Source organism: Mycteria americana, chromosome 19 (assembly GCF_035582795.1).
Source record: "Mycteria americana isolate JAX WOST 10 ecotype Jacksonville Zoo and Gardens chromosome 19, USCA_MyAme_1.0, whole genome shotgun sequence".
NCBI lineage: Eukaryota > Metazoa > Chordata > Aves > Ciconiiformes > Ciconiidae > Mycteria > Mycteria americana.
In genome coordinates this window covers 1114102-1139626 of record NC_134383.1, presented here as the reverse complement: position 1 = coordinate 1139626, position 25525 = coordinate 1114102, and the positions used below count along the sequence as shown (strand labels likewise).

At 53.5% G+C, this 25525-nt stretch overlaps 2 protein-coding genes across 7 annotated transcripts in view; one reads left to right on the top strand and one right to left on the bottom strand.

Moving 5' to 3' along the window:
- Positions 1–21859, bottom strand: part of SIDT2 (SID1 transmembrane family member 2) — a 103378-nt gene extending 81519 nt beyond the window's left edge. The window contains exon 1 of the mRNA XM_075521041.1: positions 21856–21859. The gene's annotated coding sequence lies outside the window, so the exon portion shown is untranslated. The remainder of the gene's footprint in view (positions 1–21855) is intronic.
- The window catches only part of SIK3 (SIK family kinase 3), a 91689-nt gene that overhangs the window by 62901 nt on the left and 3263 nt on the right, over positions 1–25525 (top strand). For 3 of the 6 annotated variants that reach the window (XM_075521030.1, XM_075521029.1, XM_075521035.1), the window contains 18 exons: positions 3291–3415; positions 4326–4449; positions 5600–5718; positions 6090–6200; positions 6367–6510; positions 7101–7181; positions 7295–7404; positions 8236–8389; positions 8894–9049; positions 9621–9691; positions 13385–13528; positions 16683–16833; positions 17614–17739; positions 18054–18139; positions 18841–18950; positions 19498–19855; positions 20195–21069; positions 24911–25074. In XM_075521030.1, the coding sequence (XP_075377145.1) occupies positions 3291–3415; positions 4326–4449; positions 5600–5718; positions 6090–6200; positions 6367–6510; positions 7101–7181; positions 7295–7404; positions 8236–8389; positions 8894–9049; positions 9621–9691; positions 13385–13528; positions 16683–16833; positions 17614–17739; positions 18054–18139; positions 18841–18950; positions 19498–19855; positions 20195–21069; positions 24911–25074 (3209 nt within the window). The remainder of the gene's footprint in view (positions 1–3290; positions 3416–4325; positions 4450–5599; positions 5719–6089; positions 6201–6366; positions 6511–7100; positions 7182–7294; positions 7405–8235; positions 8390–8893; positions 9050–9620; positions 9692–13384; positions 13529–16682; positions 16834–17613; positions 17740–18053; positions 18140–18840; positions 18951–19497; positions 19856–20194; positions 21070–24910; positions 25075–25525) is intronic. The other 3 variants (XM_075521031.1, XM_075521034.1, XM_075521032.1) reach the window with 3 other exon arrangements.

Below are 25525 nucleotides of genomic sequence, written 5' to 3'. Positions count from 1 at the left end.
CATTCGTTTGCAGGAGTCTGCTTGCTCTTTCACCTTCTGAGGATAAAAGTCCCCGTTGTGCAGATACGAAAGCCAGCTCCCTGAAGCTCTGCTCTGAGGAGACGTGAGGGACTGGGCCCACTTGTTTGTAGCACAGAGATGTTTATTCTAAATATTTTCGCTATATCACATCATTGTGACTTTTACCTTGCTCTTTGAAAATGCCCTTTTCCCTCTGCATCTGTCTGTGGCCCGAGACCTGGTTGCTCCCTGGGGACTTGGATTTATACGTCTCCTTGGACTGGGATGACTTGTCGGTTTTTAAGAAAGTTTATTTAAGCTGTAGTTTGGGTTTTTTTGTTTGGTTGAGATTTTGTTGTTGTTTGCTTTGGGGTTTTCAGATCCCCCGTTTTAACTTTTTGGGGGGACTTTTAAAAAGCCTGCTGTTTTCACCAGCCTTGACCTGAGTTCATGCAGCGCAGGTGGGTTCTGGAAGCCGTTTCCAGCCTTTGAGCAGTGCTCCGTGTAAGACGGAGCCGGCTGGCTCCAGCTCCCCGCAGGGACGAGCAGCGTGACTCACCCGGAGCCCGGAAAGTGCTGGGTAGAGCAGCAGCTCTCCACAGGGAGAGGTTTTTCGTCCTGAAATCCGGGGCAGCCATGGGGTGACGGCAGGAGCTCCAGGACCTGCTGGTTGAACACCGAGGTGCTTGCGGCGTCTCTGCCGGTTCTCTAAGGAGAGACTCTGCGGGGTTGCTCTCTCTGCCCACCTCTTCTCCGCTGTCAAAAAGACCTGCGACCCCGTGGACTAATTTCAAGCCCACGTGAAAGGGGGGTAAAGTTTCAAAGAGCCAATCTCCTGCAGCTCTTCGGAAGCAGAGAAGGTTGCGGGAGGCAGCTGTTGCCCGTCTGTTCAGCGGCAGCGGCGGCCGCCAGCTGGCACAGCACAGCTCTGCTCTCGCTGCAGAACGCGCTGCCGCTCGCTTGCTGTGCCGCTGTCAGGCAGGGCTCTTATCGGCGTGGTGTGGTTAGCGGGCCGGCGTGGCAGCGCGGGGAACACCTCATTCCTCTGTCCCGTGCAAAGCTGGAGCTGGTGCCGGGCTGCACGGGGCGATAATCGCTGCTTTGAAAATATGGTTGGTTCCCAAAGTGCTGCAAAGCCCACTCGAGTACATATAAGGATAAATAAAAGTAACTAAACCAGAATAATTTGCTCAAAATACGCCAAGTACCAAAATTCCAGCGTGTTCTTGCACAGTCAGAAAGAGTTTACGTCGGAACTTGACTACAAATGCTTTGTTGTTAGGAGATGGAAATACGTTTAGTGCTGTAGTCGTTATTGCTTGCTCTGGTAGCCGTAATTCAGGCACTTGTTACACATCCTACTTTAAATGTGAGACAGAACAGCTCAAAAGCTTGCAGAGGTGGAAAAGACGATTGTGCAGCTGTGTACTATTTCCCTGAAATAGTCCTCCAAAGGCTGACTGCTCTTATGTTTTGGAAGTTTAGATGACTTCATTTCCAACAGTAAAAGCCCAAAGGGTGTTTAACCGCCTTGTTTTGTACTGTGGTGCTTTTAAAGAACACTTGCCATCGCTGTGCTCTGCTTTGAGGTAGGCTTTGAGCAGCGTTGTCTGTCCTCCAGGTATTGCCGCAGGAACACGCCACACTAGGTGTTCTTCACAAGCGTAAACCATCTCTGCATTGAGAATTTTTCCCCCCTGCGAAGGGATGGTAAGAAGGAAAGTTGGCCGTACCCTCCTGGAGCTGAGCTAGCAGGAGCCGTGCCGACTGCGCCTGCTGTGCCGAGCTGTGCTAGGTGGTCTGCTGAGTTTTGCAGAAGCTGTTTGAAGGAGGAGAGGAGAGTCACCTGAAATTAGGTCATGGAAAATCCTGTAAGGAAAGCGGTGATCGCAAGCAGGAGCACGGACTCCCCAGTTAGTGCATTGTCTGTGGCTGGGCTTTCTCTGCCTCCTGCGCAGAGGTGTTGGCCCTCACTGGCCTCGCTGTACTGTATATTTTTGCCACGGTGCTTTTTGGTTGAATCGGTTAGAATTTGCAAGCTGAGTATTTCTGGCCCTCCTTGTTTTTTCCCGCATTTCTCACACAAGCCTGCTGTGAGGATCTGCTGCTGGTGCAAATGCCGTGAAAAATGTCCTGGTTGCTGTGGGTCCCCGTCCGTGTGCATTAATGTCACTCAGCCTCCTGCTAGCACACCTCTAGCAGAAACACAGGCGAGGCAGTTTGCAGATAACCTTTGCGGCACGGCTCCTTCTGACAGAGCTCGCTTCTAAGGACACCCTGTACATGGGATGCGGAGATGCCTCTCTGTGACCGTGTGTTTGCTGTTTTTCAGTTGGGGTGAAAAAGAAAGAAGTGATTAATGAGAATTCCTTCTTTTATAAGAAAAAGCTCCGTTTTCTTGAATCCAGACTTTGCTTTCTTTACTCTTTCCAGTGCAAGCCCCAGCTGCGTGCCAGAGGGTGGCAGGTTAATTAGCAGAGAATGCCATTAGTGCCTATGTAAGCTGATGGTTGACTGCCCGTAAGGTTAAGACCTTTCTTTTAATTTCTCTTTTGGGATTTATTATTTGCTCTTTGAATGATTTGACTTGGTTTGTAGAGCTGCCCACCATAGCTGAGGTTTCCAGCTCACATAGTGCTTTCTGGAAAATCAAAATTTCCCATTCTTTTTCCCTTTGTCTGCATTCTGTCCTTGCTGGTGGCTGCCCTGGCCCTGATGAAGTTGTGAAACTTGACGCTGGAGAAGCTGAACGTTGGAAATTAACACACGGGATTTATGTGGGATTTCTTGAATATCAGGTGGAAGCCTCGTTCCAAACCGTCCACTTGACTTGCAGCAACCCTAGTTGATCTGATTGCTGGGGTTTTGACTCTGGCAGGGAAATCACGTGGCTGAAAAGTGAAGAGCAAACTTTTGGAAAGATCTTTGTGTTCTGCAAAGCAAAAGCAGTATGGTGGTAGCGTGTGAAGCAGGCCTAAGTCGTGGTGTTTTGCAGCAGGTTGTTTAAATGGGCTGTGGCTTATACTGTATGAAGTGGATGTGCCGCTGTTAATACTTGGTCGTCTTTTGGCTCAGCACGGAGCGAATTTGCACGCTCTCCAGGTGGTTTCAGCGTTGCTCTTGCTCTTCTTGCCTCTTTTGCGCTCTTGTTGCTCTGATGTCTGCGTATCAGTTATCCGTTAGGGGATTGTACGTGGCTTTACTAGACTCAGCAAATTACTGATGGACCATTTGTGTTGGGCAGTTGGAGTGGATCGTATTCCTCTCATCAGTTCTCTCTGTTCTTTCAGATTTTGGGTTCAGTAACATCTTCACACCTGGTCAGCTGCTTAAAACCTGGTGCGGGAGTCCTCCCTATGCTGCTCCAGAGCTCTTTGAAGGAAAGGAATACGATGGGCCAAAGGTTGACATTTGGGTATGCGATGAACCTCTTTCTCTCTTACTTTGATCTCATTTTTGCTCTGTTTGTTTGGTTTTGCTTCCTGAACGCTTAGTACATGTCTCAGAGAAAAGCCCGTGATGTGGCAAAAAAATGTTTTTTGAAGAAACGCTTTTAGAATTTTATTCTGGCTACTATGTCACATGTTTTCATTACTGGGGGGCACGATGCCAAAAATATTAGTTGCCCAGAAATGCATTTTAATTTAGTTTCCCAAAAATATGGTTCACTTCATTGCTGTTGAACGGCAGAGTACTTACGGCGGTAGGGCTTGATCTGGCAGAGCTGAAAGAGCCAACTTCAAGCTTTGCGCCACGAGGTTTTTGCAGAGAGCGCATTAGCACAGAGGCTTGGGACGCTCTCCTCCGCGGCACTAGCTGTGCAACGCAAAGCCTGCTTTGCCCTGCAGCCCTGCCTTTCGACGCTGGCTCGGTTGCCCGCTGTCCTGCCTCTGCTCCTCGCGGGGCTCCCCGAGCTCTGCCAGCCAAGCCGGATGAGCGGGAGGGAAGGGTGGCATAGCTGGGTCGGAAACGGCCGCGCTGTCGCAGCGGTGTTCGGTCGGCTGACGCTGCGTTCGGTCTGGGCGTGCGGGTTGCCCAGAGCCTCCTGCCGCGGTGGTGCGGGGCTGCCTCGGGCAGGCTGGGGCTGTAGGCTGCTTTAACCGTTGCCTTCTGAGGCTCCAAAGAAAGTCTAAATTAGGCTTGAAGTTTGAAGGAGGAATTAAGCTGGCCTGGGACTGAGATGTCGACAAGGTCCATTCCAATGGGTTTTGCTTTTTCTTCTCTATTATTATTTTATTCTATTTAAACAACGCTTGCTGCAATTAACTACAGTCTCCCAGTCTCTCCCTCTAACGTTGCTGACGCGACCTTTGTTTTGGACGCAGAGTCTTGGCGTGGTGCTGTACGTGCTGGTCTGCGGCGCTCTGCCCTTCGATGGGAGCACGCTGCAGAACCTGCGCGCGAGGGTGCTCAGTGGGAAATTTCGCATTCCATTTTTCATGTCCACAGGTAAGGGGTGCGCGCGCCGCGGCGCGCCTGCAGCGCCGAGCAGGCGCTGGTCACGTCTCTGCTTACGGATTCTTTGGAGCGCTTAAATTATAGTATACCAGTTGATTTATATGCCAGTGAAGTGGTATGCCGGGAAGCTTATCCGCTGGATGGTGGTTTGTAACGTAAGCTAAAATGAGTTCCGAATCTAGAATTTAGAAACCCAAATACTCTTATTTAAAATCTCAGCTTTCATGTATGTAACTATGCAAACTATAGCAAAATGTTAGCAAAGATATACTTTTTCTAAATTTTGGGAAATGCGAAAGCTAAAAATGGAATGGTGATTTAGGAATACAGAGGCTTTCGCTATACCTGTTTTAGACAAGAAGTTTTTTACGGCATTATGGCACATGAATTTCCAGCAATAGCCCCATCAGAGATGGATGTCTTTGTCCTGTTTCTACAAAAATGCTTCTGAATGCTTGAGTAATAAATCTTGTTTCTGAAAAGTGTGATTAATTCTCAGATAAAAGCGGCTTCACTTAAGAACGAGTCATATGTAGGTTCTTGGTTGCCTGCTCTCAGGTTAGGGAATAATTTTGCATGGGCTGCCTGGAGTTTCCCAGCTGAAAGCTTCCTTGCCTGCCACCTTACCTGGGGAAGAGGTTCTCTTCATGCAGAAAATGCTTGCTAAAACACGTGGTGCTTTTAACGCTCGCTTAGATCCCACCCCAAATGGGGGAGAGCCTCAGCAGTCCACCGCGATACAGCAGAGAAATTCACAGCGAGCTGCTGCTGAGCGGGGATTGTTCAGAGGATACTTTGCCCTTCAACCCCCAAAAGCCAGTCGTGTCCCCGGCAAGGCGGGGAGGGACAGGGTGACAGCGTGCCACCTAGGGGCTCCGGCAAACAGCACAGGGTCCCGGCGGCCTGGGCGGCTTCCTTCCTAGCATGGGGAAATCAAATGTCTGCAGCAAAGTGGCACATCGGGGACCGAACGGGCGCGAAGTGCAGAAGGAGAAGCGATATTTGTGCTATGTATGACTTCCTACCGAGAAGTGCGTTGCTTCGAAAGAAAAAAGCGCTTTCGCCCTTGCAGTGCAAGGCTGCCTCCTGCAGAAGTCGTGTCCCTCCCTGCGGGCTACCCAGCCTCTCTCTTCCCTTGCAGAATGTGAACATCTGATCCGCCACATGCTGGTCTTGGACCCAAGCAAGCGGCTCTCCATGGAGCAGATCTGCAAACACAAGTGGATGAAGCTTGGGGAGGCTGATGCGGAGTTTGACAGGGTGAGAGGCAGAAGCGAGCTGGTGTGCGAGCGGGGTCTGCTCGGCGCCTGCCGGGCTGCAAAGGGGCTCTGGGCACGTAGTGCTGCAATGTTCATTTTGATGTTTGAGAACTCTCATTCCGAGTGCTGGGGTGCTGCCTTTCCGCTTTCTGCGTCTCCTGGTCTTGCTTTCCGCATCTGCATATATTTTTGTATCTTTCCCCTTGGCATTGAGAGCCTAAGGCACTAGATTTTGAATTGGTGTGCCATCAGCCTTCGAAGCGCATGCCAGCTTGCAGCCGGAGCCCGGTGCACGGGTTCTTCAGAGCGCTATGACTCATTGGTGTGCCTTTGGGAATGTCAGCACTGAAGTCTCTGTCTGTGCTTTTCCAGCTGATAGCGGAGTGTCAGCACCTGAAGACTGAGAGGCAGATGGAGCCGCTGAATGAGGACGTGTTGCTGGCAATGGTGGACATGGGGCTGGACAAGGAGCGCACAATTCAGGTGAGACACCACGGCTGACAGTCGTGTCCTGCCTGTTCCCACTGCAGAACAAATGGCCCTGTTTGTTGCTTATCACCTCTAGTAACTGAGCAACCTCAGCACAGTACGGAGCTTATTTGACTGGTTGACAAAAAGAACTGAGCGCTTTTTCCTTTTCCTCTTTTAGTCATTAAGAGCCGATGCTTATGATCACTACAGTGCAATCTACAGCCTGCTCTGCGACCGTCTGAAGAGACACAAGAATCTGCGCATTGCAGCATCTCCAAGTATACCACGGACCATGACCTTCCCCACCTCTGCTAACATCCAGGTAGATGCTGCTTGCACAGTGTTCTCCCAGCCCTGGAAGGCCAGCCAGTCCCTTACCTGCTAAACTCGCTTGCTTGGGAGCGTCCTCATCCTGGCAGGAGCGTCAAAATGTTCCTCATCCGAGAACTTCATGTGTATTTAGGGTGCCATAATCCTGAGATTAGGAACAGTTTGTTCGTTGGCTGTGGGCTTAGCGCATACCCTTCAGACTAAGTCTTGGGTTAGCTTAGGGACAGAGGAGGAGGCGGCGATGTGAGGGTTACTGGCTGGGAGCTAGAGTTTGCAGACAGGACTGCTGTGCAGTGCTTCTTCCTCAATTTGTGCTGCTGTCCAAGAAATGAATATTTGCTTTAAGAGAGGCCTGGTCATAAGGGAAGCAGAAGAGATGCTGACCCTGCCTGAGCAGAAGTGAGGAGGGGAAATGAGGCAACCTCTTGAGAATTGAGAATAAACAGACCTTCACGGGCTCCAGGGTAACCTCCCTATTCCCAGGCGGTTAGGTCTGCGCACTGGTGTTAATCAGGCGGTGTTTGTAAAGGGGTTGTAAGAGATGCTAGCTTCGTGTCTTCTGATTTTGATCTCTCTGCTCAGCAGACAGAACAGACAGGCAATACCATGAGCATCAACGTGCCACAAGTCCAGCTCATCAACCCTGAAAACCAAATTGTAGAGGTGAGGTACTCCCCTTTGATGACCCCTGCAAGTTCTTTTCCTGGGCTTGCGTTGAAGCCTTCTGCTTGATCCTCACACTGTATTTCAACATCTCCAATGTTTTGCCTGCCCAGACTGATGGAACAATGAACTTGGACAGCGATGAAGGGGAAGAGCCGTCACCTGAAGCTCTGGTCCGTTACCTTTCCATGAGAAGGCACACAGTTGGAGTAGCTGACCCCCGGTTAGTATTGGACTCTTAACGCCCTGATGGAGGATTAAGGGAACTTGAAGATTTACTCCTAGCAGATGCCTTCGGTCCTTCTGAGATATCACAGATTTATTCATGTGCTACTTTGGCAGATGACAAGCTAATGCCTTAAGGGGACTTCTGGGCTCTGTGATATATAAGAGTTGATACCTTTCGGACTGGCAGTGGTCTCCAGTTTCTGGGCTGGGAAATACACCTCACAGCATGCCCCTCGGTCGCAGGTCTCTGCTTCACTTTAGCCAGACCAGGTGGTGATGAATGCGTGTATCTGTATCATAGCTGGTATCAAACCTTTGGTTTTCTGCTCCTGCTGTGAGCGGCTTGGAGTTATTTCTGCAAACTTGATTTCTGCTAGATAGAGAAAGAAATTCAAGGTATCTCTTTAGCAAAAGCTTTCTTTTAAACATCCTAGTCCCGTTGCACAACTCGGTTAATATTTCTGAGGCTGAGGATGAGGATGGGGTTCTTTCCTTGTCTTCTTCCTGATTAGCTCTGTGTAAGCTATAGTGGTGTTGACTGGTGTGCGAGCCCATTTCTCACCTAAGCTGCACTGCTGTCATGTCCTAGCTGAAGATTTTTGTGATAAATGCGATCGAGGTTAATGCAAAGAGATAGCTCTGGCAAATCTCAACTTGGAGGGGGGGAAAAAGGACAAACGAAAACCAAAGAGTGGCTTGACTACTCTCTGACCATTTTCCAGAGCAGTAAGCAGCCTTTTGTGAAGGGAAGCTGAGTGCACCGGGCCCACGGGTGGTTCTCTTCGCATCATTGCTAATTCACCTGTCTATAAATGTGATTGCACAGGACGGAAGTCATGGAAGATCTGCAGAAGCTCCTGCCTGGCTTCCCCCGTGTCACTCCTCAGGCTCCGTTCCTGCAGGTGACCCCGAATGTGAACTTCATGCACAATGTGCTGCCTAGGCAGAACCTGCAGCCCACGGGTCAGCTGGAGTACAAGGTACGGACCGACACACGTGCTCCCCGCCGCGGTCGGTGCCCCACCGGCACGCGGGGGTGCGTTTGTGCTCGCGCTTGCTCTCTCCATTTGCCAATTCCTTGGACTCCGTAAGCTTCAAGATTTAGCCTCTTGCTGTCTCTTTAGGTATGATTCTAGCTGGTTACTGAAAAAGCTGAAGAACAAAAGAACACTACAATATGAAATTAATTAGCGGGCTGGGGAGAAATAGGACTGCGCTGCCTGGCTTTGGAGCTGCAGGTTGCAGCCCGCCTGGCAACTAAAGCAGAGTGCAGGGAAAATGGGGAGTTAAACACTACTTCTCCACTGACACTGCCTCTTTCTGCCCCGCTTCAGCTCTGAGATGTTGGTGATTAATCCCTCATCTCTCCTGAAGCCCAGAAGGGTTGTCTTCCCTCGTGCCGGTGTCTGGGTTTGCGACCGTAGCGCTCGGGTACTGGAAGGATCCAGTACGGGGTTGATAACTGCACTGTCTGTGCTTCCCAGGAGCAGTCCCTGCTGCAGCCCCCCACCCTGCAGCTGCTGAATGGCATGGGCCCTCTGGGGCGGAGGGCATCAGACGGCGGAGCTAACATCCAGTTACACGCACAGCAACTGCTGAAACGTCCTCGAGGTCCATCTCCGCTCGTCACTATGACGCCAGTAAGTAGCAAAAGGAAAGAAGAGAATTGGCGGTGTGCTTATAAATATCTTCTCCCGCAGGCAGAGGTGACTGCCTCCAGGTCATAGCAGACAGAGTAGCGCTCTGGAAGCGCTGCAGGGAGTGTGCCCGCTTGCTTCCAAAGGCTCTCCCCCTCCGGAGCGGCAGGGTGCTCTGTCCCCTTGTGGGAGCGTTGCTGTGCTCTCCTGTAGCTAGCAGCTGAGCTGGTATTGCTCTTTGGAATTGACAACGTGTTTGTGAAATTTTTCTGTGGTTGCTTTTCTTCTCCTTTGCTGATCTGATAGAGAAAACTAGAATGTCCGTCTTGGGCGTTAACGTCCATTCTTCCTTGAGGCATTTGTATCACTGAATTTTCCTGGTAGCACCAAGAGAAGCGGCAACCTTGTACAGGCAGTTCTGTTTGGGGAAGGAATGTCGCAAGGGGTCCTTGGTGCTGCGGAGGAGCTGGCGTATATTCATGTGAAAGCCTGTCTGGGAAGGTCAGGCGTCTGCTGTGTGGGTGGGACCGCGCTGGCTGCCTCCTGGAACCCATGGCTTCTCTTCTCTCTGCAGGCTGTCCCAGCTGTCACCCCTGTGGATGAGGAGAGCTCCGATGGGGAGCCAGATCAGGAAGCTGTGCAGAGGTAACCCCCAGTCTGTTAACATTTGCCCTTATTACCCTCAAAGAGGCTCACCCTGTGGAGTTCCACAGCTGAATTAAAACACGAGCAACCTCATCACAGGCAACAGTGTTGATTACAGCGAAGGCTCAACATTTCTCTTGTTCTTGTGGGTGTTGATTACTGTAGGCAATTACTCCTCTGACACTACTAGGTGCTTACGAAGCTGGGTTCCCCCTGAAATGGTTAGCTATTTGAGCAGTAGGTTCTCCAGAAACTCTGAAACTGCTAAATTCCTTTGCTTAGTGTGCACCAGCATGCAATCCACACTAACCTGCAAAATGAGTGCTGAGTGATTCACCCCTCCCTGCTGAGTGATGGAGGTAGGAAGATCTTGCCTGTGGCCTTGGGTGTCAATGCAGCTTTTGTATCAAGACGTGCAGTAAACATCCAACTCTGATGCCTTAAAGTGAGCTTGCTGGAAATACGGGTACCTCTAGCTTCTAATTGTAGCAGTAGGCCTTAAAATAGTCTGCTCCAATAAGGACAGGATTATTAGATACCAGGCTGAAAACTTCTGTTCTCTTTGCTCCAAACATGTACTGGGAAGCGGGTAGAATATGCTTGTACTTTCTCAATCCATGAAAACACTAACCATGTCCTTGCTAACATTTTCTTAGTAGCTTTTGCATAGTTTCTTCTCTGCTAACCGGCTGGTGCACTACACGTGGTGGGTGTGGTTACGAAGTGCTCCTACTTCTTACCTCAAACTTGAAAAGTTTTCTGGACTCCCCCCAGTTTGCACAGGCCACCACCTCGAGTAAGGTAGCGTTTCCTCAGGGGCTGCGCTTGGGAGAAGGATTCACATTGGGGGTTGCTTGCAGGCAGAGAAACCCTGGGGTGGGTGGAGGCCGTACTGCAGAGCCTTTGCCAGCTCTTCTCCTTTCAGTGCTCCAGAGCGAAGGGGGGATTTGAACGGTGGGTGTGTGCAGTGACAGATTGTGCAGAGTGTGCGCTGAGACTCCTTTTGCCTACCTGAGCTTAGAAGAAAGTCAGAGCTGGTACATGTGAAAGAACTCGCTTCCAGCCCTACCTTAGCTGACACAGCCCTTCAGCAGAGCACGTCTTGTGTTTTCTGTGTAGCCTTATGCTCTGGTCCTTCACCCTCATCTTTGCTCACTCTCACGGTATTTTCCAGCGTCAGGAGCTGCTGTTCATCCACTGAGCCACGGTGCTGGGAAGGTACACGCTCATGACCTGCCCCAGCTGCAGGGGAGCACGATGAAAGAAATGAGGCTAAGCCATGGTGTTGAGCGGGTGAAGAGCGTGCACCTGCAGGCGCTGTAGGCTGCGTTCAGCCCCCGTTAAGCTGCTGTACCCTACCTGCGTGCTGTCCTCCCTAGCAGGGCTCAGGAACGCAGACTCTGTACGCAGCCGTGCTGCCTAGGTAGCTACGAAAAGTTGTCATTTAGGGCCCGTAATGTCCGGTGACGACGCCTCAGATGGTAGGCAGTCTTTCTGATTGTGCAGATCAGATAAATCTGATTCTTGGCAAGGGGATGCTTGGACATCTTACCTGGGCAGACTTTCACCTCTCCTATTCTAAAACCTAAGGTTTCAGTTGAGTCTCGTAAGTGAAAGCATTAGCTCAGCTGGAGACGTTTTGAAACCTGCATGCAGTATTGTGTAGGTTGCAAGCCACAGAAATGTTCGGATCCCACTGAAAGGCAAGTCTCCTTGGACCCATAGGTCACTTTGCTGCTCTCGACAGTGCTGCCCTTAGTCCTTTCATACCACGTGTTCTTCTTCCACCAGATGGCCCAGAAAAAGCCCCATCCAGGTTGTGTGTTAACTTGCTCTCCACCCCCTTATGTTGCAACATGTCAGTAGTCATCAGAGGAGAAGGGTAAATAGCATTAACATCAGGGACAGATGCAAATATTTAGCTTCTCAGAACACTGCTCCGAACACTCTGTATGCAGGCACCAGTGAGCGGTTTTTGTCCTTCTTAATCTGACCTTGAAAACAGAGCATAGTCTTTTCTCTGTTCCAGGGAACAGTCACATCTCCTTTGAGCTTTGGGAAACTTTCTTCCACCCGAAACGCTGTTATAGCTCATGATTGGATTGTTCCCTGGAGGTCTGAAATAAAATGATCTTAGCAAACCACAACTGTAAAGCTCTTTGGGAAACTTTCCCGTCTGCATCAAATGATTCTTAAACAGCTAATGGCACAGACTTTGGCAAGTTACCACAACGCTATGCACTCTTCATTCTGTTAACTTGCTGTCTTCTGCTTAAGTGGCTTCAGCAGCTAGCAAAGAGAGGCTGGGTTTGGAGAAGGCAACAACTTTATTGCTTGCTGCTCTTCTGTGCTTCACCAGTTGAAGTTGCAGGGAGCCTTAGCAGGGGAGGAGAGTGAAGGTGAGACTTCCCCGTTAGTAGCCCTGGTGTTGCCGGCCAAGTGATCTTTGTCACAGTTGCCACAGCTGCCTCGTTGCTGCTGGTTCACAAGAGTGGAAATAGTCCATGAGTGGGCGTTCATCCCACCTGGCCTTGAGTGGGTAAAGTGCTAGCCCCCCCGCTTGGCACAAGCCAGGGCACCCTGGGTAGGTGCTTGGTGCGTTATCGCTTCTGGCCCTGTGCCCCCAGCTGCTCTGAGCACCCCAGCAGCCAGTAGCTAGCAGTTCAGGGCAGCAGCCGACGGAGCTGTGTGGCCCTTCGGCACATCCTCGCCAAAGCGGAGGCTCCTAGTTTTGCCCTGCGCGCTTCCCCAGCCTTTAGAGGGTTTGCAAAAGGACGGAAGTCTCTTAGTTCCAGCGCAGAGGGTGCTTTAGTTTAAGCTGCTGCCCCCGAGCTCTGGTGCAAGAGGCAAGCCCAGCCTTAGCGCTGGGAGCTGTGGCTCCAGAGGAAGGGACCCTCTCGCCGCTCGGTTTCCCTCGCCGGCTTTGCCCTGCGCGTCGCTGGGCGATTTCCGACTCCCCGGGGAGCGGAGCAGGGACTAGATGGCGCAGTCGGACCGGGCTGGGCACCAGCCCTTCCTCAGCCCAGCGCCCTTCCTCCTGCTCCTCGGGCAGCCGGAGGCCCTACCCACCCGTAATCGGTGGTGGGGTGGCCCTCCTGCACCCTTCCCCTGCTGTGACAAGCTGGCCGCTGCTCACGGCTGGGCCCGGGGCGCCCCAGGGTAGGTCTGAAGTGCAAAGGCCATCCTGCAAGGCCGCAGCTGAGCAGCAGCTCTGCTCTGCGCCCGTTCTCTGGCCAGCTCTTGCTCGGATTATCTGTGACTCGTCTCTTGGCTCCGTGCATGCAGCAGACTTCCCCGTGGCTCAGTGGGGCCTTGGGAGAGGGAGGCAGACCTGCTGTAGTGGAGTGAATCCACGCTGAGGGCAGGTAGTCACCTGGGTATTCCCGAAGGGATATACCAGCATTCCCCTTGAGATGAAACGTGGCTTTCCTGCTGGGAAGAGCAAGTGACTACTCTTTCCTTCTGAGGCTGGCAGTAGCACGCAAGCAGCCGAAACTACGCTTGTCCCCTAAGCACTGAAGACCCAGTGATGTGACGGGCATGGGCAGTGTGTCCATGGCGTGCTCCTCCCCGGTCGGTTCTGAGCACTGCAGCAAGCATTCTTCCTTCCCGTTTACTCTGGATTATCTAACGCTCCCTGTTTTTGGAGTACTCCCATCAGTCTCTTATAAAATGTGCTCCTGCTTGTTGCAGATACTTGGCAAATAGGTCAAAAAGGCACACTCTGGCAATGACCAACCCTACAGCTGAAATCCCTCCAGACTTGCAGAGGCAGCTAGGACAGCAGTCCTTCCGACCCCGGGCTTGGGCTCCACACCTGGTACCCGATCAGCACCGGTGAGTAATGGCACCGGCCGTTCGGGCAGCTTTGCGCCAGGAAACCTGCTCAGATGTCGTCTGGAATGGAGCACTGAGGACATCCCGCTTGGCAGGGAGGGGTGAGGAGGAGGAGGAGGAGGAACAAGTAAAAAGAGCAGACCCACAGAGCAGAGGGTGTCTGACCGCGCTGGGGACGCTGGAGTTCTGCGCTGGCGCGGGCTCCGTGCCCGCAGATACGAGCAACGCAGGGGCAGGAATCAGCTGGCTCTTCCCCTCCAGTCCCCTTTTTGTGGCCGGAGGTGATTTGCCAGAATGGCCGCTGTCACCTGGGGGTCGAGAATAAGCTATTCATTTTAGAGGACAGCTTTTCTCTCTTGTCGTGGTAGGTGTCAGGCTAGCAGGAGATAGCAGATTTTCTACAGAACGTTATTGGAGGCAGATGCAGGCGAAAGACTGCACTGAGAGTCATCTACACCAGAGCTTAAAAACCTCACTGTTCTGCACCAGAGTTGTGTGTTTTGACTGCAAGTTCTCTTTGCAAAGCTCCTCAAGAGTCATTTTATTTCTGATCTGAACCCCCGATGGGAATGGCGTGGGGAAAGGAAGCTGGGGTGGGAAGAAAAAAACAAAATCACAATGTCTGGGAAAGAGGGAACCTCTGCAGATTGGGTCTGAACGCACTCAAAATGCGTGGGTGGGGCGCTCCGGATGGAGAGAGGTGTTAATTTGACACAGAGGCCTTGCCGCAGCAGCGCACCAGAGATGCTAATGCCACCGAGGGAGCTTAAAAACCGGTGCTCTGAACCTCTCCGTGCTGCGAGTGCAAACCAGCTGCAAACTGCAGAGTTTGCTGCCTGTTGGTCTTGACTGTTGAGAAAGCAGTCGCCTGCCAGGCCAGACTGGTGCTTGTGTTCCAGCTCCCAGCCAGCTCACGCTGGCAGGCTTGACAAAGCGCTTTTTATTGTAGCCAGATACCTGCTGAGCTGAGCACTGATGTAATCAGCAGAGACAGGTGAACTCTGAGCAGGCTGAGACAGTGCTAGTGCCACGCTGGAACTCCAGAAAACCAAGATAAGCACCTCTATACCCTGAAGTTACTCCCTCACAGAGGTGCCTGGGGGATGGGAAGAGCAGGAGGGGAAAGATTTCTAGGGTCACAGCTTGATAGGAGGAGGAGTGCAGCTTGCAAAACAACCAGAATGTGCTGTGTCCTGCTTTAAAGATTGCTTCAAGTCGTAAAGGTAAGCCGGGTCCCTCATGCACTGCAGGAATTGATTTTTTTTTTTTTTTCTTTTTTAAACAAGACTGTTAAAACACACTTCCCCTGTAAATATGTTGTGTCACCTCTGCCTCTTGGCTCTGGAGTCCTGAGGCTGTTGCATCACGAACAGGGTGGTATCTGCTCATTCCACCCTCGGTGTCATAACGTGCTGTGAGCCTGCCTCACGTTTTACCTGCGAAATCACGGACACTTCGTCTGACCGTGGCCCAAACAGATTGCCCCGTGTTGTGTCCAAGACACATATGGCACAGAAACCATTAGCAGTCTTGTGTCATCACATAAATAGACCTCTGTTATTGAATGGCAGGTGGGTTTTATTTTAGCACTTAACAGATTTTAAGCCATCTTCTTGCGTAGCACCTGTTTTTGGTCACGGTAACTTGGTATCTGAAAGCAGAATTGAAGTACAACAATCGTACAAGGCAGTACAATTGTTCTGCCTTGGCCACACGGGTTGGGGAGCCTCAGCGTAGTTTCATCTGTAGCTTCTGCTTTCCGTCAGTACAACAGGAGGGCAAATGGATCACGATAACGGGTGGGATGGCATCAAAAGGCAGGGGCACGGCTCTGTCCTTGGAAGAAAGTTGTGTGTCATCTGTAGAAACTGAAGTACCTCCTGCTAAGGCAGACCAAGTGACAGGAACTGAACCCAGCATGCTGGAAATGGTCCAGCATCAGTCACCTTCTGAGAAGGGAGGTGACTATCTCTCCAGGAGAAATAGCTTTCCTTCTTGGGAGAGGCTTCAGTAGAGAGCCATATTGCGAGTAGCCGTGGCAGTAACGTGCCTGCAGTAATGCAGTTCAGGGCCACGCCAGCGTGCAGCCAGGTGGGCTCCTGTTGGGTTTAGTGCCAGGAGGTGCTGTAAACACCACATCTCCGTGACCTTCTCACAAAGGCCACGGTCGGAGCCTGTACCATTAAGTATTGTTTGCTGGGTTTTATAGATTGCATTTGGACAGAAACCACCGGGGCAGGCAGAGAAACCTGATTCTGTTGGTTATGAGGCACATTGTGATGTGTGTGTGGAAAGTTAGCTTTGCTAACGAGAATACAGGTCGCACCTGATGGCAGGGCAGGAGCTTAGCGCTTGGCTTTGATGATGGGGAGCCCCAACTCTGGGAGAAAACAGCTCCTGAAAAAAAATCTGGCTCCCTCTGATGGTGAAGAAGAAACCTCATTGTGAAGGGAGAGCGCTCGTAGTTCCCTGGGCAGAGTTGCCTCGATAGTGGCTATGTCTGCTTTTCAAAGGTACCCGTTCTGATTGCCCAGTGCCAAGCATCCAGGCAACTGGGAGACTCTGGATGTGAAGTGACAGCTTGGTTAATGCAGTAGAAAGATTTCCCCTACTGCACGGAGTTACGTTCCTGCCCTCTTTTTTTAATTCGGTGCATCTCTAAGCACGGATGCCAGCCCCCCTTCTTCCTCAGAGGCTGCAGAACACGTCAGGCTCCTTTGTCCACGTGCCCCTCCTGTTTTCCTCAGGCATCAGATGTAGGCAGGGGCCCTGGGGAGCTGGAAGGCTCAGGAAGTGGCTACTGAAGAGGTGAATTTACATTTTTAGGATGCTGAATGGTTTCTGTAAACCTTTTTCATCTGAGGGATAGGTGCATCTGTATGGATGGGCAGTGAGTTGCTGCCCATCTGGAATCTGCTTTGTGGCTGAGTCGTCTCCAACCTTAAAACACATTTATCTGCCCAGGCACCGAGGATACTTGGTAATCCTGTTTCCTCTTCACAGTGATGATGGCACTTTATGTCTCGATCTAAAACATGATTTATTCGGGGTGAGTGGGCAGGTAGAACTTAGCATGGCTGGTGTAAATTAAATGTCTCTGTACCGGAGTTTGGTTTTTAGCTGGTATCACTAACCCACTTCCCCATGTGTTCAGTTCTATTTACAAGGACTCAAACACTCTGCACCTCCCCACCGAACGCTTCTCCCCGGTTCGGCGCTTCTCTGATGGTGCTGCCAGCATCCAGGCTTTCAAAGCCCACCTGGAGAAGATGGGCAATAACAGTAGCATCAAACAGCTTCAGCAGGTAAGAGGGGCGGGGGCCTCGGAAGAGCCTCTGCAGGGGCTTTTTATTGTCTCAGCCTTGCTGCTTCAGGAAGCAAAGGGTGAAATCTTTACCGCTAATGGCTGTGGACACGCAGTGGCTTTCCAGCCGAGGAGCTGTTCCCCTCTGCCTATCTGCAGCAGCCCTGCTGAGTGTCCTCGAAACGTACGTGCTGTTCACCTGCAAGCTGGGAACACTGGGGGCTTCCACCCCCCTCTTTCTGGGGAGCAAACCACGTGCCGTGCCCCCGCGTGGGCTGTTCTGCCTGCCTCGCGGGTCCCGCCGCCACTGTCGGACTGCGGCTGCTGTGGCAGCAAAGTTTTGGGGCTGTTCCAGGGTGTCCTGGGAAAGGGGCAGTTCCTACTGCCAGCGTTTGGAGCGCGTCGTATGCTGTTCCCGATGCAGCCAGCGCACGGCTTATTGGTGGCTTGAGTGGGGTTTGGCCCCAGGACAGGACCTTCACCTTGCAACATGGTAGAAATACGAGGTGCTCTCTTCGCCCTGCAGTTATCGTTACTAGGGCTTTGTGCTTGCATTTTAAGGGAACGCAATGGTACCAGCTTGGTGCCATGTGCATCCGTTTCTTTTCTGTTGTCTAAGGCTTGGGCTAGCTGTGTTACACACGTGATTCTGTCAAATTAAATGGATTAGGCTTTCTTTACTGGCGTTTTCAGACGGGTAGGCTGTGGAAAGTGCCTTTTTGCACAGCAAGTGTGCCGTGCACAAAAAGGTCGCTTAGAGGGTGCGTTGGATTCATTACAGGAGTGTGAGCAGCTTCAGAAGATGTATGGTGGGCACATGGACGAGAGGACGCTGGAGAAGACACAGCAGCAGCACATGTTGTACCAGCAGGAGCAGCACCATCAGATCCTTCATCAGCAGATTCAGGTACTGGAGCCTGAGGCAGACCTTCTGAAGTCTTAGCTGTGTTCTCCTGCATTGCTGCAGATACAGCTACTGAGCAGGTCCCAGTGGGACTGAGGAGAGCAGATTGCTCGGCTTGCTGTAATGAGGAGCAAGCCTGAAGGACTTCAGCAGCGATGTTTGCACAGCTGCTGCGATAGCCAGAGCCACAGTCAGGGGTCGAGTATTTGGTGAATCTGGATATGTCCTATTTCGCCAATCAGTGTTTTCTAAATTTACCAGTCGAGACGTTATTGATTGCAAAAACTTCTTGGTTTTTTTTCTGGTGCCTGGTTCAGGACTGTATCCGGCCACCCCAGCCATCTCCACCCTTGCAAGCTCCATGTGAAAACCAGCCAGCTCTGCTCACTCACCAGCTTCAGAGGTAAAGAAATTGCTTTAGTAAAGCTCAGGGGAATGCGTTTTACTCTTACTCTCAAGCCCAGGGGTGAGCTAACGCGCTTAGGACAGTCCAGGGCCGAGTTGGAAGCGTATAAAGTTAGAATGACATAGCCAGGTCCCAGGTGAATGTGCCTGGTGCTTTTAGCTGGATTCTGTCTGAAGGACTTTTAGAAGTAGAGAAACATGATTCAAAGGCACAAATCTGCTTTGAACAGATGATTGGCAGTTCTGCCGTTTGACCGGCTTGAAAATGCGTTCCCTTCAGCGGCCGGTTTCTCTCATGCTTTCTGCTCAGAGCTGCTGCTGGACGTCTCGCGCCTTTTTAGGCTTTTGCTTAGGTAACCGTCCTTGGCTTCAGCCCCCTGACTTGTAGGTGAGGCAGGCTGAAATGCGGGAAAGGAGAACAGAAGGTTTCTCGCTGGCCACAGCGAGTCAGGAGGCGAGCCTGCGGTGTCCTTGTGCCCGGGTTTCTGTTGTAGCCGCCGGGTTACGCTCACTACCTGCGTGACTTGGGCAAGTCAGGTGGCTCTCAGAAGAGAAGCCAAGCTGTAAAGAGCTTGGGATCCCAAACCAGGGCTTTATTTAAAAGAAGAGAAGCGCGGCATTTGGCGTCAGCTCTCACAGTTGACAAGGCATCTTAATGAGGAGCGGGCATGATGAAAAGGTGCTTGTTTCCCTGCACAGGTTACGGATTCAGCCATCCAGCCCACCCCCGAACCACCCTAATAACCATCTCTTCAGGCAACCAAACAGCAGCCCACCTCCTGTGAGCAGCAGCGTGCTCCAGCCCCACGGTAAGCGCTGACAGTTTACCGAGCCATCTGCGCTCCTCTGGGCGGGCCACTTGGCAGAACCGTATGGTCCTATCAAACCTCCGAGGAAAACAGTGCGTGGGGGTGCCGGGGGCTTCGGTTCCCCCCTGCGGCCTAGTCCTTGCGCGGTTTGCTGATGATGTAAAAGATTCTCCATCTGGCAGCGAGGGCTGGTGTTATCGAGAGCTTGCGAGGAGCTGCCAGCTGGAATGTGCTGTTGGGTTTCTTGTCATAAGATCCTTACTTATCGCTCCCGGGGGTGGGGAGGAAGGGCTGATATTCTCGGGTTTATGCAAATCACTGTCAACTCTGCTTTGTTTCTCTTTCTGTGCAAGGGGCTCTAGCTGTGACCTTTGCACGCTGGCGCGGCGTGACGGAGCGGTCGGGAGTAGCGCTCCTCACCACCCGCAGACACGTACTGGGACTCCCAGTGCGGCCCAGAAGAGCGGCAGCTCCTGCGCGGGGCCCATCTCGCTCCCGAGCCTTGCCGCAGGCTGGCGCGGGTGCTGAGGGTCTTTGTTCCTTGTAGGTGCCGCCTCCCAGTCCCAGTTCCAAGGGATGCCGTCCCACAACACAATCTTCCCACAGTCCGGTAACTGTTCCCCTCCCCCAAACATGGGGCTGACGTGCCTGGGCCTGCAGCAGCAGTCGCAGCCTCAGCAGGTCACTATCCAAGTGCAGGAGCCCGGCGACATGGTCAGCAACAACCTCCTGCAAGGGGCCTCTGTGGCCGGGCAGGGCATGTCCTCCCACGCGCGGGGCATGCCCATCAGCCCCAGCGCCAACCAGATCCAGATGCAGCACCGCGCCAACCTGATGGCCTCCCTCACCTACGGCCACAGGCAGCTGTCCAAGCAGCTCAGTGCCGACAGCGCCGAGTCGCACAGGTAAGGCCCCCGGCCGCCTCTGCGCCGCTTCCCCGAGCTGGGAGTAGGGAGGAAGAAGCGGGGGCAGATGTCTCGGGCTGAGGCGTGGTTTCCTCGCCAGCCGGGGCTGCCCCGCGCTGGTTTCGGGGAGCGGGCTGTCTCCCTGCCCCTGGGCAGCGGTTCCCGAGCCCGGTCGGGGCTCTGGGAGTCTGCGGGGCTGCTGTATCGCGCGGCTTAGGGAGCACCTCCTGCCCAGAAGCAGCTCTGTCTGCCTCCTGACCGGGGAAGGTACAGCCCGGCATGCCGAGCCGAGCCGGAGCTGCTGCAGAGCGGTCACTTGTTCTTTTCTGTTCTTCGCAGTCTGAACGTGAACAGGTATCCCCCCGCCAACTACGACCAGGTGCACTTACACCCCCACCTGTTCCCAGAGCAGCCTCGCGTTTCCCCCAGCAACTACAGCCCGTCGGGAGGAGTTGGGTTTCCTCCAGCTCAGCAGGCTCTGAAAGTCCCGCAGCTTGACCAGTATCCCAGTTTCCCTCAAAATGCACATCAGCAGCAGCAGCACTACACTGCATCGGCACTACAGCAAGCACTGTTGTCCCCAACGCCTCCCGACTACAGCCGACACCAGCAGGTACCGCACATCCTCCAGGGACTGCTTTCTCCCCGGCACTCGCTCACGGGGCACACGGACATGCGGCTGCCCCAGGCAGAATTTGCACAGCTCATCAAACGGCGGCAGCAGCAGCAGCAGCAGCAAGAATTTCAAGAGTTGTTCAGGCATATGAGTCAAGGGGATGCTGGGAATATGGGCAGCAGCGTGGGACAGAACCTCTCGGAGCGCCAGTCGTTGTCTTTGCCTTATCAGAGCGCTGACACGTACCACCCACAGAACAGCCCCCAGCATCTCTTAAAAATCAGGGCGCAAGAATGTATCCAGCAGGTACCCGCGTCAGTGCCGCCGCACGGATACGTACACCAGCCAGCCCTGTTCCATTCGGAGAGCATGGAGGAGGACTGCGCGTGCGAGGGTGCCAGGGACAGCTTTCCAGACAGTAAGAGTTCAAACACATTGACCAAAGGTTGCCACGAGACCCCTCTGCTTGTAAATGCAGGAGGGCATGGGGACCCAGAATCTTTGCTAGGAACTGCTAATCACGCGCAGGAGTTGGGGACGCACCAATACAGACATCAGCCCGCTGCTGGATTCAGTAGGAATAAGGTGCCCAGCAGAGGTAAGGCTTCCTGCTGCTCGCGTAGACGAAACGCTCTCCCGTGCTGGCTGCGTGCCGCTTGCCTTCCTGCCGGAGGACACCGTCTCTACCCAGCACGGCGAGGGTTTCGTGACATATTTTGCATAGCACGGAATTACCTAGATTCTTTCTGGCTTTTGTGGCCTGAAGTAAATTGCAGGCATAGTCTCTCTAATAAACAGCGTTAAATAAGAAGGGAACCCGACCGGCTGATTCTCTTTGGAATTTGACCTACTTCTGCAGGCAGGTAAAGACCAGGTCCCAGGATACTGCCATCTTTTCAGGGATGCTGTGTGCTGGTGACGTATTTATTCGTGTTGGTGATGTTCCCCATCCTGTGTAAGCGACGGGCTAGAAACAGTTAAGTTACTAGCGTACCCCCAGGCACGCCAGTACCCCCCAGGCGTATCCCTTCTCCTGGGAACGGGCCCTTGAGTCCTGGCACTGCGGAAGCTTCCGCAAAGGTGCGCCGTAGGAGTGGTGGTAAATGTCTCGCGGCTAAGGCCGCCTTGCAGCAGCCCCTCTGGCGCTTTGGGAAGCAGCAGCGAGACTCTAGCCCCGCTTGAACTAGAAGGGGTTGATTCTGAAGAAAGTGAGTTTAAACTTGCCATTAGCGTCCGAAGACCTTTTCTGCTAGTTGGAAGCAGTTGCGCCTTTGCTCCTCGGTGGCTGCGTTGGCAGCGGTGCACTGTAAGAGAAATTCCTGCCTGAGCTGTGACTACAGGCCTTCTCTGTATGAAAAACACCATCCTCGCCCCTTGCTAAGAGGGCGTTGAAGAGAGGCTTTCTGGGCCCAGCTGGCTGGATCAGTATTCACTGCAGGACTGAGTTGTGCTGGTCTGAAGCCATCAGCTTGCCCTTGGCACAGAGGACCCTGTTGCAGAGGAGCAGTGTCCAGGGCGCAGGAGGCATGGCTTTGTTTGGGGACACAGCGCGGGTTTGTTGGGAAAGTACTGGGTTGGAACAGACTGGCTCGGAGGGCAGAGCGGGCATGCCAAGCCCTGGCCCCTTGGAGCGCGAGCGGGGGGTAGGGACAAGGCACGGCTTTTCTGAAGTCTTCTTAAATTTTGGATTACCGATGTGTTTGCTCTTGGACCTCAGTTTCCCTGCAGTGCTTGAAGCACGAAAGGGGAGAATAGCCCCAGGTTGAGCGGAGGTTGGAAGCTCTGGAGGTGCGTTTTGTACCGAATCATGAGTTTGCATCGTGATACCGTAGACTGTTAGATGAACCACGAGATTTAATGAAGCCAGGAGCTAAATTTGTGCCCCCGTACTGATGGTGCTAGAACCGGTTACACAAGGGAAAAGGACTTTAGACTACAAGACTTTGTAAATGAGTAAAAGCAAGTAAATGTTTACAAATAGTGTTGTGTAAGCCCTTCTGACAGGGCTGTTTGGAGGGTTCACGTAGTAAACTATGTCCTGAGATGCAACTGCTCGCACTTCTTTCCTCCTGGCTTCAATAACCCACTTGGAATCAGGCCTGCGCCGCTTTGGTTCCGCGCAGAGTCGACATCTAAGCTGCCTAGGTACCCTTACCTACAATTACATCCTACAAAACCTCCGCGTACACGCCGCTAGCGCGCTGGCGCTTCGCTCGCTCGCGTGTAGTGCAGCTCCAGCGTTCCCAAGCGCGCTGTGCACGAGCACCGAGGGGCGACCAAGGAGACTTGCCCTGGCCAAGCGTGGCTCCTCTCCCCGAGCGCTGGTGCCGACGGCTGGGCTTTCTCAGCCACATCCCTGGGTTTTCCCATTATTTTCCCTATACTGTGTTACGAGGCCACAGCTTCTCTTGAGACGGGGGGTATCTTCTCTTCTGCCCCGGGTCACCAAGTGTGTTTTCCCTAGAGCGGGGTGTAACTTTGCAGTGGCTCGGGAGTATCTGTGCCTTCCAACAGAGCGTGTAGACCCTGATCAAAAAGCCCTGGCTTGTCTGTTGAGCATCTGCCAGAGATGGCAGCTGGAGACCGTGAGAGTGTCGACCAAATCTGTGTTTAGGATGTCACTAAACCGCCTTTGAACGGCTCTGCTCCAGTTTTGCTCCAGCCTAGCCATCGCGGGGCTGGGAACGCTGCCCATGGGAAACCTGCCTCGCCTCGGCACTGAAGGAGCTGCGCTGGCGGCGGTGGCCCTGCCCGGGGTGCCAGTGTCACATGCCGTGCCGACACAAAGGCCGCCTGGCACAGGAGCCCCGTCCCCCGTGGATGTGGGGATGAAAGGCTTTCCTGCTGCTGGAGCCGGGTTGGGGCAGGGAAAGGAGCGCGAATTCAGGCCGTCCTGCCCCTGCGGCCTGAGCTGCATCCCCAGAGGTGCTGTGCTGGCAAGGGGAAGCGTGGGGTTGTCTTTCGGGTCAGGGCTATTCCAGGTCAGGGGGACTCGTCCCACCGTGCCTGGGCACCTGCAGCGCAGGGGCTGGTGCGGGGGGCTCGCTGCTGGGCCTGGCTGCGGGAGCGCTTCGGCATCGGGGCTGTTTGTGGAGCTGGAGAAGCAGGCTGCCGGCCCGAACAACTGTTCCCACAGTTGGAGCGGCGTCCTGAGCAGTGTGTGGGTGGCACTGCTCCGCCAACATCTGTTACCTCATGTTTTCCTTCTTGTTTTTCCGGGAAAGCTGACTGTTAACCGCACGTAACCCCACGGTTGTGCAAAGGAAGGGGGAGGCCGGCCGGCTGTATCTCCGACTGCCCTGGGACAGGGTTCCTGCAGGATCCTCCATGCCTCTGAGGGAGGCAGGGCATGGGGAGCGGTGCGCTCGCGTGCCCGGGAGCGGCGCGGAGAGCTCAGGTGGCAGGCTGTGCCTGGGATGGGGTCTCGTTCGGGTCCGGGTAACTTTACGGACAGGTCTCTTTGGGGAGCATCTTTCTGGCATCTCACAGTTGCGGTCCCGGCCAGGAGGTGTGGTGTCCCGGCACAGCGGGAGATTGCTTCCCGCTGGCCAAAGCCCCGTGAAAGCTGATAGCTCTGGCCGGGGGATCTACCTGCAGCTGTGTCATTTCAGGGCAGCTCCCTAGTGCTCGTGGCCGCGTCCGCGTGTTTGTGCTCCGCAGGACTACTCGCCGAGAGCGAGCTGTTTACGTGCATCGGATCCAATGACAGGCTTTTCCATACCTCAGGACTTTATTCAAAACATCGTGTACTTGATGACGAGAGGTTTTGCTTGATAGGAATGTAGCCTTTACCCTCGGTCATAAGAGCTTGCGGTGCAGATGGACTTTGCCAGGCAGAACACTCATGTAGTCCTACGGCCAGACTGTAGGAGGGTAGGGAGAAGTCATCTGATAAAAGCAAACATCCTGGCCAGCTCTTCCAGCGAGATTATGTTGCTTACAGTTGCCAAGGGGCCCTGCTAGAACATCCCGTGTTGGAGGCCGGGGAGACGCTTCTCCCTCCGCTCTTGTGTAATGATGTGGGCGATGGAGGGAGGAGGGCGAGCTCGGGCTCGAGGGGAAGGCGGCAGTGCTGGGATGCAGTCAGAAAGGGTCCGGTTCCTGTGCTGTGGTGCTCCTGTCCCTCCAATTTCAGGCTGCTTCTGTAGGCCTGATCAGAGGCAGCTAGCATTGAGATCTTTTGGGATCTTTGGGATCTCGGTGCTGGAGGGAGAAGCCTGCCCGAGTGCCATCTGGGGCAGCCCTGGTGCTGCATCACTTCGACAAGAGCAGCCGGGGGTCCCTTTCCCCCCGGCCAGCAGCACGCTGGTCTGCCAGCGACGAGCGTGTGTTCATGCCGTCACGCCTCAGTCCCGCGGTTCTGCGGTGGCGCGCGTCTCTGAGAGCTGCGGGTTCCTTGTACTAATCTGTCGTTTTTCTGTCTTGTCTGGTTTTTCAAGAGTCCATCGTAGGGAACTGTATGGACAGGAGTTCCCCCGGCCAGGCGATGCAGGTGCCTGACCACAACGGACTGGGCTACCCTGTGCGACCCGCCTCCAGCGAGCACCCGCGGCCCAGGACCCTGCAGAGACATCACACCATTCAGAACAGTGATGATGCCTACGTAGGTTTGAAGAGGCCCGTGCAGGGCTTAAGGCAGCGCAGAGCTTCCGTGCTGCGTGCGGGTTATGTACGAGGTGTCATACGGGAAAGGCAGCACCCTGCTCTGCGGGGCTGCTGGGAATGAAAAGCCGTGGGGACGCTTCAGTTAGTACGTCCTGCTCGCTTAACGCTGAAAACGTTGTAGCAGAGACCAATATGGAAGTGCTCCTCCTTCGCTCGTGGTCCCCCGAGGTCCTTCTGATGGAGCGGTCTGGGCTGCCCCGGGCCTGGCTCTGGCCCCGGAGGGCTTTGCAGGCACGGCAAGCCCAGCTTTCGGTTCTGCAGTGCTGCTGAACGGGCTGGCCGTGGCAGCCCAGACCTTGACCGAGAGCAGAGGGCGGCTGCTCCGCTTCCCCTGTGTTTTGGCCCACCGGGAACTGTCCTGCCCAGAGCTCGATGCCGTCTTTGCTACA